Below are 19,287 nucleotides of genomic sequence, written 5' to 3' on the forward strand. Positions count from 1 at the left end.
TCAATTCATTTTTTAAAATTTCATTTCCATTCAAACATAATACAAAGTTACATAAATCGGATAGGCCCTATAACAATTTTACAGATGAACATTCTTATCCGTCGTAAAAAAAAAGAAATCAGTAGGCCTATAAAATTGAGCGTACATGGCCTACTATTATGTAACTTGCCTTAATTTGTATGAAATATATTCTAGTAATAGTTTTTTTTTAATGTACAATAATTTGTGTAAGTTAGTGTTTTTATCTTATACTAACTATATATGAGCTATTTTAGTTTTATTAGCAATTCAGGGCATCTCATTAATTTTTCTTGGTGAGCCTCCCGTTACACCATCAATGGTGAAACTATATTGGGTCTTCAGTGGTTTTATTAATTTTTTTTCTCATAGGAATATGATAAAAATCTGCAGGCCTATACGGCACCGAAAATGAGATATTGATTTAAAAAATATCTAGAATGACTTTTCATTGTTCAAAAATTTTTGCTTTTAATACCCTTCTCTTTGAGTTAGAATCGGTTTATTTTATTCGCTTTTTAGGGGGTGGGGTGACGTGACATACGCATCCAAGCAAATTCACAATCAAAATAAAAGTATTCAAGTACAGGGGGCGCGACCGGACCCCTCCCTGAAGTGAAAATGAACAGTACATAATAAAATTTGATTGTGATTTTATGCATCCCCCCGACCACCACTTTCAAAATCATTCCGCAGCCCCGTAATAAACTGACATAATAATTTTGTTCATCCATGGAATTCGTATCATTTTTAAAAAAATGAAAAAATCAAATTCAGTATATACTTTTAAAATGACCAAAAAAGGGGGAAAAACAGAATCTGTAAAACGTGTGTTTATATCTGTTTATACACAGAGCCGAGAGGCCGGTGCCAGTGTTAGGCAATCTTTGTCATTAACATGATTAAGTTAAATAATATTCAAGCAACACAGTCACATTCATTTGATTAACACAATTTCAAGACAGGTATTATATTTGAGGTTAAATTAGGATGATCACTCAACAGCCGACAATTTGTAATATCTTATTCCAAGGATTTGTCAGTTTTACAATAGGCCTATGATTATTGTTTAATATGTTTGGTTTTCGTACTCACAATTTTACAAAAGTTTTTATGATAAGTTTAAGTGTGCATGTATCTCTTTCAGGATATTGTTATCAATTTGTTTTATACACTCAGATGCAGTAATAATGTACTTCGTAGTATAATTAAAAAAAATATTATATCCCCCTCCCGCTCTGTTTATTCTCCTCTCCTTCTCCTCCTCCTTCTTCCTCTTCTTATTATTCGATCCTTGATTGTTCACATAATATTGGTTCAATCATAGGATCACAAACACAATATCTCAACCGGTTTGTCGATCAGCATGGTAGTTTCAGCCGGGGTGAATTAAGTCTAGATTTTCCAGAAAATCAGAGTGAAAATCTTTTATGTTGCATTAAACACGCATCGTAATTTGTTTATCATGTTTACAAGGCAATACTGTAAACACAATTACCCTTAATATTAGGCCTCCTGTATACATTGCAAAATATTTTATTGTACGACTGCATGCATGCGCGCATTCGATATGCAAATTTTGCTGTCAACAAACTTTTCTACATTGATTTGCAAGTAAGAAAGTATATGATCGGATGGTTGCCAACATTGGAAATATAAATCATAAACTTATAGATTCATCAATTAACTGGACCAATGTGTAAATCATTTTCAAATATTATCAATAAAAAGTCATTTTATGACTCACGAGTTATTGTGATGACGATTACATCGACAATTAAATCCATGGGGGAAAAGGAGTTATGCCCATATGATTTCTATGTGTAGATCTATACATGTATATATGGAAAATAAATTATAACAATTATTCTAAAAAATGAAGAAATAAATTATCAGCATCATGGTTATTATGAAACTACTTGAAAATAATGCAATTGTATTTTCTATCAGTACATTGTGTCTCAGATCAGGCGCGGATCCAGGATTTTCCAAAAGGGGGGGACGGGGGTGGATAATTCAAAGGGGGGTACACTAGTGTGTTTTAACGGCATTTAACATTACAAATTTTAACTGTGCCTCTCGAAATTGGGGGGGGGGGGTCACGAGCCGGCTCTGCCCCCCTCTCACTTAGATCCGGCCAGTGTCTCATATGCATTAGACAATGTGATATGGCCTGTATAGGCAAAGTTAACTTTCTTGACTAAATTTCTGAGGACAACTTGAACATGTTATAAATTTGTTAATTAAGGACTCCCTAGAACAATATGCCCAGGCCTACATGTTATTTTTAATATTCATCCCTTCCAAATCTTTAGAAAATAACAGTCATATTAGTGTATCGAAATGTTATGACCAAAGCAAAAACAATTGGGGATGTATCATTAATTGGCCTGTATATTATGCGCTATATTGATATTCCCATATATATATATGGGCATTTTTGTTCTCAGTTTCGTTAGATTTTTTGTTAATTTAAACTGTAACTATTTAACTTTTCCATTTGCTTTCGCGCTCATATGTCATCATTTTGTTCCGTTTCTGTGCTATCACAGTACATGCCCCATAGGTACTGTACGCGCATGGCAGGCTGCGAAGACCTATCGAGTAATGGCTGCCGGTCTCCGCGTAATCACAGCGATTTGACGAAGTACGCCCTCTAGCGTTATTAGTATACATCTCTATGGATGTCACACACGTACAACTCCCTCATTACTTTAGTACTTATTTCACTTATATTCTCACTTTTATAGAGTCTATCACAAGGTGAGGTGTTCTCTTTATGAGAGGACAAGTAAAGAGGTTTCACAACATTATGTCATTGATGAATCGTTTGTCATATGATTAGAATGAGCAAAAAGAGATGTTTTGGGGTATATTTTCATTGTCCAAAAGGGGAGAGTTGTTCATCTGTGACATCATAGATCTTGGTCGCATTGCCAATGGGAGGATCTCCATAGCATTTGTGATCTCGACATTCAAATGCTCATAACTCTTCTATTGCTAGTCCTATTTTACTCAAACTTTTGTTGATCTTATTCTTTGATTTGTCTGCTTTCACAAAAGCTAACTTGCTCCAAGAGTTTCATTCTCCTTTAAAGTATGCTTTTCCGCCTCTAATTTCTAAGACAGGAGCGTACAGGAAAAGGTTTAAATAAAGCAAGAAAACAGACATACATAAATGACTAATGTCCAACTTTTCTGTACGTACTGTGGCTGGGTTGAATCAAATTGTAATGTATTTGGTATGTATGCAAAGGGGATCATCTCAGAAGTTCAACCATACATCAAAATCGTACATCAGGAATCCGTACGAAGAGATATGGATGTTGGAAGGACAGTAAGTCGTGTCCTGATTAAAAAACTAAAGCTTCGAGAGGAAGTTGTGTGGGAGAACGTCATTTACGGCGGTGCATCGAAGGGACCTTCAAAGAATCTCTGACCTCAGGTTTTACAAGAGGGCTTATCGCCTTATGTAAGCGGGCTCTTATTTTCGCCTGGCGGCTCGCCGATTGATGTTAGATATCATTCTTTCGCCTGAAGGAAGCGATAACAAACTATTAATAGAGGAATTGGAAGCTGGATCTCCATCTGTGTTAGTAGCTCCATGGTTCAGCAGACTATTTTATTCATGAGTCCACTATTTTGAAGAGTTGACTCATTAATTCAATCATCATTACAACCTGCTAATTTACAAACTGAAGCTCACCAGGCTTTTGCAGTTTCCGCAACTGCACTGTCAAATTCTCTGCCCTTACCAATAAGAAATATATTTTCATTTTGTCTATTAACTTAAAACCCAATCACATAGTCGACTCGTCTGCGAAGTTCCATAGATGAATTATTGTTCCAGATCCCTTTCACAAAACAAAAGTCACTTTCGGCGATCGCGCATTTGCACTTGCTGCCCCTAAACTTTGGAATAGCCTGCCAATTGACATAAAAAATTCACCATCACTCACTTCATCTTCATATTGAAATTGAAAACATATCTCTTTAATAAAGACAAATCTGTGTACACATAGAATTAAGTAAAGAGAGCTCTGAACTAGAGCAGCTGAATATATTCATGTAAAAGCTGTGCTATACAAATTAATGTTAATTATTTTATTTTTGTCATTATCATTGTTGAGTGTAGGTATAATGTGCATCCTAATTGTACTTACATTGTGGAGTCGGTACACTGAAGTCATAAATTGTAGATGGTAGATTAGGATTCTTTTGTATGGGTAATAAATGTCCTCCACTCTCTTGGATAAAAAACCACATCAGCTCATACATTGAACCTAGCACTGGAGGCTGCAGCAAGAAAGAGAGAAAGGGGAAGCTCAGTTGCAAAGTCAAAATCCCATACGATTTTCATTATTCTTGTCCCTACCCTCCTCCATCTCCTTCTTCCTCTTATTACTCTTCATCATCATCACTATCATCACCATTATCATCATCATCATCACTCACATCATCACTGTCATCCCCCTCATCATTACCACCATCATCATCATTATCATCATTGTCCCTCACATCACCATCATCATCACTATCATCACCATTATCATCATCATCATCATCATTACCATCATCACCATCATCATCACAACCACGATCCTCATCATCATCATCACAACCACAATCCTCATCGTCATCACTCGTACTGCCATCATCATCATCCTCATCTTTACCATCACCATCATCACTAACATCATCAGCGACATCCCCATTATTACCATCATCATCACAACCACAATCCTCATCATCATCTCATCACCACCACTGCCATCATCATCATTACCACGGTCCTTATCATCACCATCATCATCATCATCACCATCATAATCATCATCATCACCATCATCATCATTACCATGATCCTCATCATCATCACCATCATCATCATCATAACCACGATCACCATCATCACTAACATCATCAGCGACATCCCCATTATTACCATCATCATCACAACCACAATCCTCATCATCATCTCATCACCACCACTGCCATCATCACCATCACCACTGCCATCATCATCACCAAAATCATAACCACGATCCTCATCATCATAACCACCACTACCATCACCAACATTACTTGTCCTAAAACACCTCCCTCCACTCACCTTATCCTCAATCAGTAGGATGAACCCAAAAGGGTTTTTCTTGAACATATAGTGTCTGATGAGGCTCTTATTATCAGTATCCTGTCTTACTGAGAGTGTATACTGCCCTGGGTGAGCCTCACTCTCTCTCAAGAGAAGATCACCATTGGATGTTGACTGGTGGAGGATCTCTTCTGCTTTGGATCTTGAGATCTTCCCTAGGAACCATACTGGTGGAAGCACCTGACTAAAGGCTATATCATCTGGTAAAAACTTGTACTGTGAAATTGAAAAAAGACAAATATATCAATACCTTTACCAAATATACCAAGGCTAAATTTTAAATGATTTATATAAAAACTAGTCATTTTATAATGATGATATGCTTAGCATGCGAGCCACCATAATCCTACAGTATTTTGCATTCATTTAATACATCAGAACAAGGTCTCTTCATTCAAGTTTTAATAGACCCTGTCCTGAGGAAAACCTGGACGAAGAGGGGGGGGGGCGGGGGTGGGGGATACAGAAGGGAGGTTTACATTCCTCAATAAAACCATGGGTGAGAATCAGTGTGTGTCATAACAGACATTGCTGAAAATCATGTGCTATAAGGCCTGGGAGTGGCAGTCTCCTTTCCTGCCATCATTCTTCCAACCTGGGCCCTGCTTCATTAAAGAGATGGTCCAGGCTGGAGATATTTCTATTTCAATAATCGGATAACAAAATAACGAAGATATCAAATTTTATAGATTTGCATTATTCCGGTGAAACAGTTCTAGGCATGTCTTTATGAATATTTATTAGGTGGGCTGATGATGTCATGTCCCCACTTGTTCTTTTCTATTTTGTTCATTGAAATAAGGTTTATTCAAAAAATTTCTACCAAGAACTAAAACAATTGGATTGACAACTGATTAAGTGCATTAGTTATTTATTGCCGCAACTTATTTCATCATAATGGAGACACATCATTTACACATGTATGAAAAAATGAAACATTTATGATTTCATGTAATAACATTAAAAAAAGGAAAGTGGGGATGTGACATCATTAGCCCATCTAATAAATATTCATGACGATGTGCATGTAACTTTTTTCACAAAATATTGATAAACTTTAAAATTCAATTACTTTGTTATTTGTTATCCAATTTGGACGAAATTTTCAGCATTTTGCTCTGTGAAATTTTACTCTATTTTTTTAGATATATATTTTCAGCCTGGACCATCCCTTGTTATATATTAATAACAAATAATGATGATGATCATGAAGAACCAAAGCATTTATATTGTGCCATATTTCTGATAAAACATTCAAAGGAGCACAATTTCTAAAACAAATCTACCATTAATCAAATCACAAGGCTCCAGTAGCTTTATGAAACAAGGCCCTGATGATGTATTATGTTACAAATGACTTGTGTGTTCTTTGCACGAAGTGAGATATCTGAGTTAGATATAAACTTGGTGTAGCTGAATATCCTATAACCTAGACCAAATGTCTGCAAATAATAAACTCTGAAGTCTGAGTTGTTAAGAACATGAATCTCAATCTACAAAGATCATACTTTATCTTCAGCTGATGAGGAGCTGAATTGGTTGAGAATCTGAAGAAGGCTTTGTGAAACAGCCTCCATGTATTCATTACATAGAACAAGCACTATTACTACTCTCACCAAACCAAATTTTAATAGGAGTTATCATATAAAGAATCATTATCACAAATAGAATTTATCTCCATGCAATCAAGTCCATCATGCAAAATCAATAATTGTTTAATTTCCACGGTTATAACAACAGAATCATATTGATGGTTGGAAATGCCCATTCAAACCATCTGTTATCATTATATCCAAAGACCATATGTGACAACTAATGATTTACAGGACGATACAATGAACTTGAACAAAGTAAAACCCATGATGAATAATACTATTCAAATCTCAGTTATCTTCCAATTGATATCTTTCATTCATATCTCCCCCTTCCTTAACCTTTCACTTTAAGACACATCTCATTGGAATAAAATAATTGTTGTTTGTTCCGTTTGCTTGTATGTGGATAAATCACGGTTAATAAGAATCCAATAGACATGCAATTCCAATATGATAATGAAGTCCAGGCATGGCATATGGGCTAAATTTCTAGAATGGTGCGAGCTGGTGAGCACAAATTTTGACCTCTTTCATACAAAAATCTAATTTTGTGTCAGATTTTGAAATGATATTCACAAACTGATATTATATCCCCCACCCTTTCTTCCCTTTTCTTTTTTCTCCCTTTTCCTTGGGACAAATTTGGGAGCACATGTCCCCCCCCCCCCCCCGTCCCCATCTGTAAGTTAGTGAATGGACTACATGTATATAATAAATAGCATTTAATAACTATAAAGATAATGAAAAAGATTTGAAACTGAACTACTAGATTAGATTAAGATTTGAATTAATAGTTAGCAGAAGCACAAACATATCAAATATTCTGGGGCAGTATTCTGGAAAATTGTCATAACTATTGTCATATTTTTTTTTGTAATTTTTCTCTGAGATGTGAAAGCACAATGAATGATTATCACAAAAAATTCAGTTTCTACAGATTGTCTTTTCTTTGTTATATCTCTGTAAGTTCCCTTTCACCAATCAACATCACCAAAGTTCCGAGTTGGAGCCGTGAGGGCGTATTCTCAATACAGTTGCTAACACTGCATGACTGTGCATATATAAATGCTGCTGTGTGTACTGCTTTTGAAAGTGAACGAACAACATCGCAATGTGTAGGAGCACCACAATATTGATTTCTGCTGTCCTTCAGTGACGGCTTGTTTTACGATCGGCTTGATGGGCGTTAGCTGCCAGCGTTCTGTTTATAAAAGGATTAGCGAGACCGTCTTAGGCCCAAAGGAGGGGATTCGTTGAATCCCCTCCATGGTCCATGGTCTAACAACCAAATTTCTAATAACCATATCATCCAATTCCCCAATAGTCCAATAACCATTTAGTCTAATAGCCAATTCGTTCAATAGCCATTTTGTCTAACACAAATAAGTTGCATTTTCTGAGCGGGGGCGGCAAAATTACTTAATTATACTGTCCTGTTCATGGATAGGGTCCACCTTTTACTTTTTCAATTTAGAGGCCTCATGTCAAAAAAATAAATGAGTTGGAGAATAACTATTATTGTTGTTAGTCAGTCAGACCGCAGCTCGTGCGATAATCAGTTTACGTCGAAACGAATTGTGGTAAGTTATTCTCAAGACATTTATCTACATTTTGATAAATAATTTTCCATATTTTGACATTTTCAACCTACCATTTTTACCTCATTAATTGAAGCTTATTTTAGTAATATTTTAACTGCGATTTTGTAGTCGGAAATTACTTTTGGTTCCTGACTTTGCTACACAACCAAATTGTTTCAATCGGGATTTTATAGAAAGAAGAACCAAACTGACACAAACTCACCTTATATTTTAATTTTAGAGAGAATGATACCCTAAAAATAAAGAAATTTGCGTTTTAACCGGAAGTAACCTTCTCGTCCACTCTACGAAGGCGCGAAATAATGCAAAAATTACTTTCGTCAAGGGTTGGTAGAATTTCGCCTTTGGTCCCATACGTTGAAATTTCTGTAATGATGACAGATGGCTTGCATTATTAATGTGTGGATGGTGGACCTGGGTTTTTTGTTTGTAATTATGACTTAATATAAATGAAGTTCAATAAGTAGATTTTTTCTAACGTTTTATTTAATGATTATCAGGTTTCCGAATTCCATCAAGTTTTTATAGATTGAGATTTTTCTTGATTTATGTGGAAAGATAACTTAATTAGTCGAAGTCGAGTCCCATGAATAATGATTTTTGCCCCAGGCTGCGGTTAAGAATGAAATTATGATTAGCTCAGACAGTCTACTCTAGACTATAAACAGTTTAAAGTCAAACTGAAAAGTCTGGTACTACCGTACTCAGTAGTATTTACAAACCATTTTGTTCAAATAAAAAAATTGTGGCTGTCGCAGACAGTCTCTCTTGACTTAACATAATTCATACTTTGAATAATTACATGTATTTAGTATATTAGACTATTTCTATGTTTTTTTGGTCTCTTCTACACACAGATCTGCACACTTGCTGACTCTGGTCTCTGCTCGCTACTTCATTCTGGGAGATTCCATCATGTACTATAACTGTGATTTGGACAAAGCCATTTTTCTTCTATCACTCTTTGCTTTCCTAGAGTGTTTGCAAATTTTGGACTGATAATGATACAACAGAAAATTGATCTTTATCAATGTTGGAAAAAAAAAGTTAGAGCACAGTTTTGGGGAGGACTAAGAAAACTGACTTGGACAGGAATACAGCTTGACAAAAATAAGAATACACAATTTAAAACCAAAGAACATTAATAACGTTACTAATAGTGAATTGAAAGAAACTTTCTACCCAACCACACATCCCAAAATCAAGGGTAAGTCCTTTGATTAAACATAAACACGTAGTTGATTTGCAATTGAACATAAGTTTCTTGCAATGCCCTATAATTATATTTTGTTAGCAACTCTGTTATATATTATCTAACGTGCTGACAGTTAAGTGTCATGTATGTTCACAATTTTTTTCTCGAACGGTATAATATATAATTCGTCCTTATGAATGGTATTCAAATGTGGTTACGCCTTGTTTTTGTTTTCCACAGTAATTATTCCATGTGTGAACAGAAGTGAAATATCTATTGTGAAGCACTGTGTGAATGTTGTGTGATCATGGAGCTATGGTGTGATGGTTTTATAATTAATTCATCATTTTTGTTATAAGACTGTAAACCTGGTGGATGTGAGGGAGTGGCCTGGATGAAAGGAAAGTGAACATGTGTCCAATTACTGATTTGCATACATGTATGTTTAGACAATTTTGTTCGTGGATAAATATTAATGTGCATTCCCTACATTCCATGTAAAAAGTAAAGGAGAAGTCCACCCCACCAAAAATTCATTTGAATTTAAAGAAAAATAAAGTATTTCAGAAAATTTCATAAAAACTATGATTCAAAATTCAAAAAATTACTATCTTGACATTGCGAAATTTGCCTAATTTTATAAAATTATATGCTCATCTTGGTCAATGTGCAAATTACAGAACAGATTATGTCACACACACCATAATTTCTTTTGTATTTTGATGTTTGATACATGTACATGACATGTATATTTTATTTTAAATTTCTCATTATTTTCTTTGACAAATCATTTTTGAGAGGGATTTTAATTCCTCCAATAACATTTGTAGTTTGCATGAATGTAAACTATTGTGATTCGATGAAGAGTTTTTATATCAAATTTGCTAAAATTTATATAATAAAATGCAACAAAAAATTAAAAAGGAATGTGATGTGACATAATCAACTCTAATTTGCATACCATTGTTTTGTGTAAATAACTGCTTTGTGTTAAAAAAGGGAAATTACTCTATTCAAATAATTTTTTGTTGATGTGCACTTGATTTAACTCACTTCCCTTCCCACCCCTGCCCAAATACATGTAAATGTAATCGAGAACTTGAAAATCAAAAGCAGTAATTAAGAAGTAAGATAAATACAGGCCTAAATAGAAATTCACATGAAAGTAAAAGGAGAGGGTAGGAACAGGGAAGGAATATGACTTAAAGAAAAAACAAAAAATATCCCCACCACCCCCCCCCCCCAAAAAAAAAATCAGTAGGTTCGAACCAGGGTTCCTGAACACGTAAAAACGTTGCGCTGTCGCAATTCGCCATAGATCGCTTTCATACTACTTCCTGGTTTTTAATGGTATATATAATGTTGTAAGTCTGTGCGCCGCTGTTGACCAATCAGAACGCGTTGGCAATTCTACTGCAATTCCAATCATTTTGCGATGGACATTGCTGTGTTTTTTTGTGGTTCCTGACTTTGCTACATCATGAAATTTCATAATTCTTTTTCAGTCATAAAGAGGAATGTCTACGCTTTATATTGGTTATAATATCAATTTGACACAAGTGTGATTTCTATGCAAAAATACGCTGTTTATTCACATATATTTCTTGAAAAAAAAAAAATTCTAAGCTAAATATCGGTCTTCAAAATACGTTAAAAGTGCATTTTATTTAACTGATCAGAAATTTCAAAGTTTTATCTATAAAATTAGACCAATTATGTGAGGAATAAACAATTCTAAGAGCAAAAAACACTGATCGGAAAGTTTGTCTCCACAGCTTATTACCTATGCATAACCACGGACGGCTATGCATACCGCTGAATAAAATAGAGCACTTTCGGACGGGCTGCAGACTGACTGTTGTTACATACATGTACCTCCACTAGCTTAACTGGATTCATTCTCTGTTTCCTTTAGGTGGAAAAATATTCAAACATGACCAAAGTGGTCACTTATGGTGTCAACCTCAAAAATGGAATTTAATGTTTAATGCAGCCAAATTAACACCTTTAAGTCGATCAGTTTCAGTTGGTTCTTTTTATTGAAAGTATGAGTTGTCCTTGAGTATCATACATATTTCATATAAACAGGAATCTCTAAAATATGAATTTTAGGCCAATGAAATTTAGTGGCAGGATGCGACATTTTCTGTTCACATTTGAGTATTATCAAGTCCCTGACCTTTTAGAAAAAAATGAAATTGAAATGTTTCATTAACCATGCAAAAATATTACGTAGAACATTGGGATTTTATGTACCGAAAATCATTGTCCAATGATTAACATTGACGAAGCTGTGCAGGACTTAATCTTTGTTCACAGTTTCCTGTTCACAATTTTGTCACGTCCTGCCATTTTTGCTCGGAACCTGTAGTGATAATGCTCAACAATGGATCCGTCTGTTATTTTTCATGATAAGCATAATTCATACGTCTACACAGTCAGGTGTAACTTTATGAGAAATATTGTTGAATGCATTCACAGTACTACAATGTAGATCTAATTTTTCTGTTCACACGTGTCACGTCCTGCCACATCTGTCATGTCCTTCCCATCTTATGCCTGTATCTACTAGAAAAATATTAGTCTATCATTGCAATTCTAATATGTTTGCAGTTACTGCATTGGTAAAACGCTGGAATATGTACTTTTAACTTTTTGTTCATTACTTCTGTGAAATATGGAAATAACTGTATTTGAAGAGGCAGGACGTGACAAAACAAATGTGAACAGAAGTTTATACACGTTTTGATATGTTTCACTTTTATTTTTTCCTATTTTTTCCAGATTATTTGCAAACATTCTTTGTTTTAATGTTGGTCTTCTGTTTTAGATACATTAGGTGGTTTCATACCACCTCGAAGTTCGTCCGTTCCAGGTATTTTGGTAATGTGAAAGCAAAGTACGAGAACTTGTATCCCATCGATCACCGCGATAAGTGAATTTCCAGTGCATAGCGTGCTCTTCGATATGCATGGATATGCGAGGCTAATGCGAGGCCTACCGAGCAAGCAAGCCGGCCAGCGCCAGTGCATGCAGCGATAAACATACGTACACTTTTCATGCGACATGACTCGGGGTTCGACTTTGACTCGGCGGTTGATTCTTCTTCTTCAAAAAATTAGTTTTACGAATTAAGGGTGATATTTACCGGTGTTCTACATTTTCATACCAGATGACATCGCACTGGAGTGAGGAGGCCACCAAATTGTCACATTGTGTTTGATGTGAACTTGACTTATTAGTCTAAACAGGTTGTTTGACCACCCAAGAATTAAACTATAAGATAAAATTGTACCTTTCAATCAAAATGAATTTATTATATATATCAATATTGCCATTATCGAGGCTCACAAGCTGTCAAAACATAAAGTTCAATAAACCAGTATCAATAAGTTTTGGAACAATCTGTCTCAATTCAAATTAGTATAATGTAAATAAACTAAGTATTGTGACCTGCTATTCCTATTCAAAGGAAAGAGCATAAACTCTGTGTGAGTTTATGAAAACAATGTATATACTATACATATACCGACTTTATATTATGGGGAAAGTTCAGTTTCTCAAGTCTTCACTCATCACCCGGTGTCAGACGCAAATGGATGAGCAGTGCCGAACGGAAGACGATATGAGGATGAACTCGCGAATGCGATGAACTTGCCAAACTAGAAGAAACCGGATAACCTAGATCTCGGGACTTTCCCGTGGATATCGTAGCAATCGTAGAACGTCGTAAGACGTCGAAGAGGCCGTGAACGTCACAAGACGTAGGACGTAGCTAAACGAGGAGAACTTTGGCGATACATGGAGACACGGAACGTCAAAAGACGTGGATAAACCATGGAGAAAAACGGCCGTCTGGAAGAGAATACGCAAGGATTAACAGCCTACAGTCCATATCATTTCTGTTATTTAAATGTTTTATAATAAAGTAAATGCAGAGTACATTCAAGCAGGTCACTGAACTTTCTATACTTGCTTTCGAGTGCCTAATAGCAGTGTCCTAACTCTGAACAAGTTAAACATTAATTCTAATAAAGCGTCATATAAAAATCTCCACTCTCCTTAGTTAACAAGTGTTTAACATTTGTAGTAAATAGACTAATTGTCTTGATAAATGACAACATAGCTTTCAAGTTTAAGATATTGGACAGTTAAGTCACTTCCTAAAACAATCATTTCATGACGTGTGTAAGGCATAAAATGTATCATAAATTTCCTAGTAAAGTGTACAACATATATAATATCCGATATCTTTACATGTATGTCTTATATCTTAGTCTTCAATGAGCATAATTATCCTTCGTTATTTTCAATTGTAATACAAGTTAACATCACAGTTTCTAAATATTATCAAACCCCTCCATAATTATATGGTAAAATAAAACATCAACTTACAGTCTGGACCTTGAATTCCAACCAGTGAACCAACCACTGCTGGCTTACATGCCACTCCAAATATCAAAGGCGTGGCACCAAAGTGCTGGCTTTCCCAGCCAAGGAGCTGCTGAAAGGTGCTGCTGCACCCTATGCTTGCTTATCTGCAGTCTGCTGAGCATTTGCTTGCATTGCCCTATGCAGTGCACACACACAATAGCCATCAAACACAGTGAGGGGTTGCCTACTCTAGCAGTTAGGTTTGGTCTATTCATAAACAAATTAAGGAGTTACTCAACCAAATAGGCTCTTCCACTGGCTAGTAAAGGGGAGTTTGAATAAGCTTCTGACAATTACCCCCTATTTGAAAAAAATGTATCACATTTTGCAAAACCAAAATATAAGAGCTTATTTCAACTATAACATTAACTTCCTGTCTTTGTTTCAATATCGTCAGTAATCAAATTAAGCACGACTCCTTTTCTGGGATCGAGTTTTTTTTTTCTTTCTTCTTCAAAGAAAATCATCAAAAATGCATGTGTGTGTATATATATATATATCTATTCCCATTAAAACACAGATGCATATGTCTTAGTAACTATAGTTAATATTTGTCACAGTGTTCAAGAAACTTGTATTTATCAGACATGTATGTTCATATATTATGTATATTATGTATACTTACTTACTATAACTGAACATTACACTTCAATACCTACTAAATTTATGTTAATGGTATTGGTAACAAATTTGTTTTCATTTTTTTTTATAAAGATAAATTATCGAGTAAGTTAATTACGCTTGATTTATTATGCGGATATTTCTATTCCTAACCAAAACAAAAAAATCTCTTTACTTACTTAATATCTCTTCATGGTGTTAGACAATCTTTTTTCTTCAACACAAAACTTTAGATCAAGATAATGAAAAAAACACTAGCTCACTTTAGCTAGTAAAATATTAAATTACATTAAACTCTACTTGTTGACAACCCAGTTGACATTTACTGGGCCGAGCAGTCAGTCCTGCTGCTCGCAGTCTTCTCAGCAATTCTTGTAGAATAACAAGATGCTCTTCCCATGTAGGGGTGTGGATCAAGATGTCGTCTAGCTTCGAAAAGAAGCGGGACCCTGACAAACTAGAAAATATTTCTTGTGTATTTGGAAGGGGCTCAGCATCAAAAACAGTCACGCGGTTCAACCGCCTAAAGTCTATGCAAAAGCGATTACTCCCATCTGACTTCTTGACAATAACATTTGGGGATGAATATGGAGAATTAGACTTTTCTATTACATCCATCTCAATCATCTTCTCAACTTCATTATCAATTACGCCACGGAGGGCATGAGGAACTGGATATGGCTTCTGTCGGACGGGGTCGTCAGACGTTAGCCGAATCGAGTGTTCACCTAACCGAGTCTCACCAGGTAAATCAGTCATTACATCTCTATAACTACCAAGCATCCTCTTCAACTGACGCTGCTGACTAGTTTCTAAGTCAGGTCCTAACTTTACATCTTCAACAGTCTCTTTCGCTTCCAATCTTTGAACTTGTATAGTAATTGGGTTTGATGTTGGAGATGGATTGTCCTCGTCGTCTTTCTCTTCATGGTCGACGATCGTGGCCTGGGCAATCACATCCAACAACCCAGCAACAGTAACATTGGGATCTGGATTATTACTACTACTACTATCTGAATTTGCCTTTGTTTTGTCAAACCTATCAATATATCTCCTCAAAAGGTTTGCATGGAATGTCTTGTGGTTTCCATTAACATCAAGACGATAATCATTATCGCCAAGTTTGTGTACAACCTTAAATGGACCTTTCCACTGGAGGAGCAACTTATTATGATCAGTGGGGAGGAGGATAAGTACCTTATCTCCAGGGTCAAATTTACGCTGCCTACTCCTAACATTGTAGTGCCTTTCACTTCTAGACGTTGCCTTACGAAGCTCATCATGAGCAGCTTCTAGAGTACTCTTCAATCTCTCTTTAAGATCGACTACATATTGATAAGTAGTCTTCAACTCGGGATCATGAGTTTCATCACTCCATAAGTCCTTGAGTATTTCTAGGGGACCTCTAACCTGCCTACCATAGATCAATTCGAAAGGGGAATACCTAAGGGATGCCTGAGGGGCTGATCTATATGCAAACAACACTGGTCCTATGTACCTGTCCCAATCATTGGGTCGATCCGCACAAACTCTTTTCAAGATTTGCTTTAGGGTCTGGTTGAAACGCTCAACCAAACCATTACAAGAGGGGTGGTAGGGTGTTGTGGTCAATTGTTTTATTGACAACAACCTACTCACCTCCTTCATCATGTCAGACGTGAACTGACTACCACGATCGGTAAGGATTTCCTGAGGAACTCCTACCCTACAAAACACTTCAACCATAGCCTCAGCTACAGTGGTTGTTTCGATATTTGGCAATGCGACTGCCTCTGGATAGCGAGACGCATAATCAACAATGGTCAGGATATACCTGTTCTTCTTTGTAGTCATTGGATGGATAGGGCCTACTATATCAATAGCCACTCTGAGAAATGGAATATCTATTACGGGCATTTTGCCAAGTGGCACTTTGGGAACTCCTCCCTTTGGTACTGTCCGCTGACAAATGTCACAAGAGCGACAGAAACGAGTAACATCGGCATGAATGCCGGGCCAGAAGAAACAAGTTAAAATCTTCTCAGTGGTTTTGCCTATGCCTTGATGCCCACTCATTATTCCTTCATGAGCAAGTGACAACACAACTTTCCTAAAGACCTGAGGGACTACCAATTGTTTCACAGAATTACCTCTCTCATTCTTAGGTTGAAACATTCTGTACAACAGTCCATCATCTACTACGAAATAAGTGTTCTTCCTATCATCATCTGACAAACTAACTTGAGCGAGTTCTCTCGCTCTCTTCAAACTAGGATCCTTTGCAGTTTCTCTTCTAATTTCTTCAGGAGAAACATCTGGGATTTGAGATGGAACTTTTAAGGGCCGCTGGGGGCGTCGAGCTTCTCGACTCTGAGACCTTGTCTGCACAGCTAGGCCTACATTAGTACCATCATCACAATTAACTTCAACTATCTCATCCTCAGAATTAGAGTTACCATTGGAATCTACATTCCTAACATGACCTTGAGTAATATCATCATCATGAACTTCAACTATCTCATCCTCAGAATTAGAGTTACCATTGGAATCTACATTCCTTACATGACCTTGAGTAATATCGTCACCCTGAACTACCATTTTCCAATCTGGATGGGGATTACTCACGGAACGGACACCTTCAATGTCCCCTATTATAACATCAAAAACTGGTGTCTCTATACACAGTGCTTCTACTGTACCTACAAACAAAGGTGAGCTAATATGAACATTAGCAGTAGGAAACCTACGCAGAGTCTGATCTATCAAAACACATTGTCTATATTTACCAGTAAATTGATCTGACCTCACAAGACTTTTCTTAACCGCAACACCGGAACATCCTGAATCATAAAGAACATCAACCTTGTGTGATCCAATCCTACCTTCAACAACAGTCAACTTACCACGCCAACGACGCTGACATGCAGCACACATCGTCGGTGATTTTTGTAAGGTATCTCTATTAACTATCTCTGACTTATCTTTCTCACTAACTAAAGACATTAACAAAAGTCCAAGTGTCTCACTTCCTTCCATATCTGGACTAACAAGCGAACAAGTTGCACAAGAATCTGACCTACTATAAACTGACACTTTACTATTTGTTCCATACTGAGTTGATTCTCTTTTCTGATTTTGGCTACTACTTTTTGAATGATCAGTACTACAAATTAGACTTGCACCTTGTAATTTAGTGTTACATTTAGCTGCTAAATGCCCCATCTTGTTACAGATGAAACACGGACCAATTCTTTTCCGTTCAGGAAGTGAATTTCTTAAGTTCCCCGGACTTGTTTTAGCTTCACTGTCTGACTGAGGGTACCTACTACCTTGTGGCTTTCCCTTGTTATCGTTCTTATTTTTCCTGGTAATTCCAAAGTGACCACTATGGGCCTCTACATACGTGTCTGCTAGACTAGTCATCTCTGAAATATTCTTAGGTTTCCTTTCCTTCAGAAAAAGACCTAGAGAGGTTCCACCTCTCTCAACCAGTTGTTGCTTGAGCAACATTTCTACTACACCATCGAATGTACGTTGCGTACCTGACAGATCAATCCAACGACTCAAATAATGTTCTAACCTAACAACAAATTGAGTGGGGGTCTCCCCAGACTGTGGATTGGAATACCTGAACTTTTGACGAAAATCGTCACAAGTAAGTTCAAACCTTAACAACAATGCTTCCTTGAGGGCATCATAATCTTCAGCTTTATCTGCTGGAAGTCTTGAATACACATCGAGTGCCTTACCCTGCAAGAGTGCACTTAAACTAATGGCCCAACTACTTCTTGGCCATGACTGAACTTCCGCATACTTCTCAAACCTTTTGAGATATGCGTCCATATTATCTTTTCCTTCAACAAAATGAGGGAGTTTCGGGGTTGGTACCAAACTACGACCGTTTCCATTACCATTATCACTATCAGACCTACTCTGGCTTTGAACACGAGCCAATTCAAGTTTCATCTCCAGAATTTTTTCTTCCTCTTTCCTAACTTCTCTATTAGCCCTACGTTCCTCTCGCTCTAATTGTTCCCTTTCTCCTACAAATGAAAGAAGCTCAGGCCCTGACAGACCTAATTCCTTGCCAATCTCAAACCACTTAGTACTCATGTTTAAAGGTTTAAACTACCACTACCTAAGTCAAAAAACTATTGAGTAACTATATACTATATCAACTATTTCAAATAGGGGGTAATTGTCAGAAGCTTATTCAAACTCCCCTTTACTAGCCAGTGGAAGAGCCTATTTGGTTGAGTAACTCCTTAATTTGTTTATGAATAGACCAAACCTAACTGCTAGAGTAGGCAACCCCTCACTGTGTTTGATGGCTATTGTGTGTGTGCACTGCATAGGGCAATGCAAGCAAATGCTCAGCAGACTGCAGATAAGCAAGCATAGGGTGCAGCAGCACCTTTCAGCAGCTCCTTGGCTGGGAAAGCCAGCACTTTGGTGCCACGCCTTTGATATTTGGAGTGGCATGTAAGCCAGCAGTGGTTGGTTCACTGGTTGGAATTCAAGGTCCAGACTGTAAGTTGATGTTTTATTTTACCATATAATTATGGAGGGGTTTGATAATATTTAGAAACTGTGATGTTAACTTGTATTACAATTGAAAATAACGAAGGATAATTATGCTCATTGAAGACTAAGATATAAGACATACATGTAAAGATATCGGATATTATA

General features: G+C 36.5%; 1 protein-coding gene across 1 annotated transcript in view; it reads right to left on the bottom strand.

Annotated features, from left to right (window-relative positions):
* Window positions 1-210: 210 nt before the first annotated feature.
* Window positions 211-19,287, bottom strand: part of LOC135154187 (phosphatidylinositol 3-kinase regulatory subunit beta-like) — a 38,570-nt gene continuing 19,493 nt past the window's right edge. Inside the window, exons 3-4 of the mRNA XM_064099497.1 lie at window positions 5,132-5,389; window positions 211-4,314 (exon numbers count right to left, since the gene is read on the bottom strand). Of these exons, the coding sequence (XP_063955567.1) occupies window positions 4,168-4,314; window positions 5,132-5,389 (405 nt within the window). The 3' untranslated portion in view covers window positions 211-4,167. The remainder of the gene's footprint in view (window positions 4,315-5,131; window positions 5,390-19,287) is intronic.

The sequence above is a fragment of the Lytechinus pictus genome, chromosome 5, assembly GCF_037042905.1.
Source record: "Lytechinus pictus isolate F3 Inbred chromosome 5, Lp3.0, whole genome shotgun sequence".
In the NCBI taxonomy this organism is placed as follows: domain Eukaryota; kingdom Metazoa; phylum Echinodermata; class Echinoidea; order Temnopleuroida; family Toxopneustidae; genus Lytechinus; species Lytechinus pictus.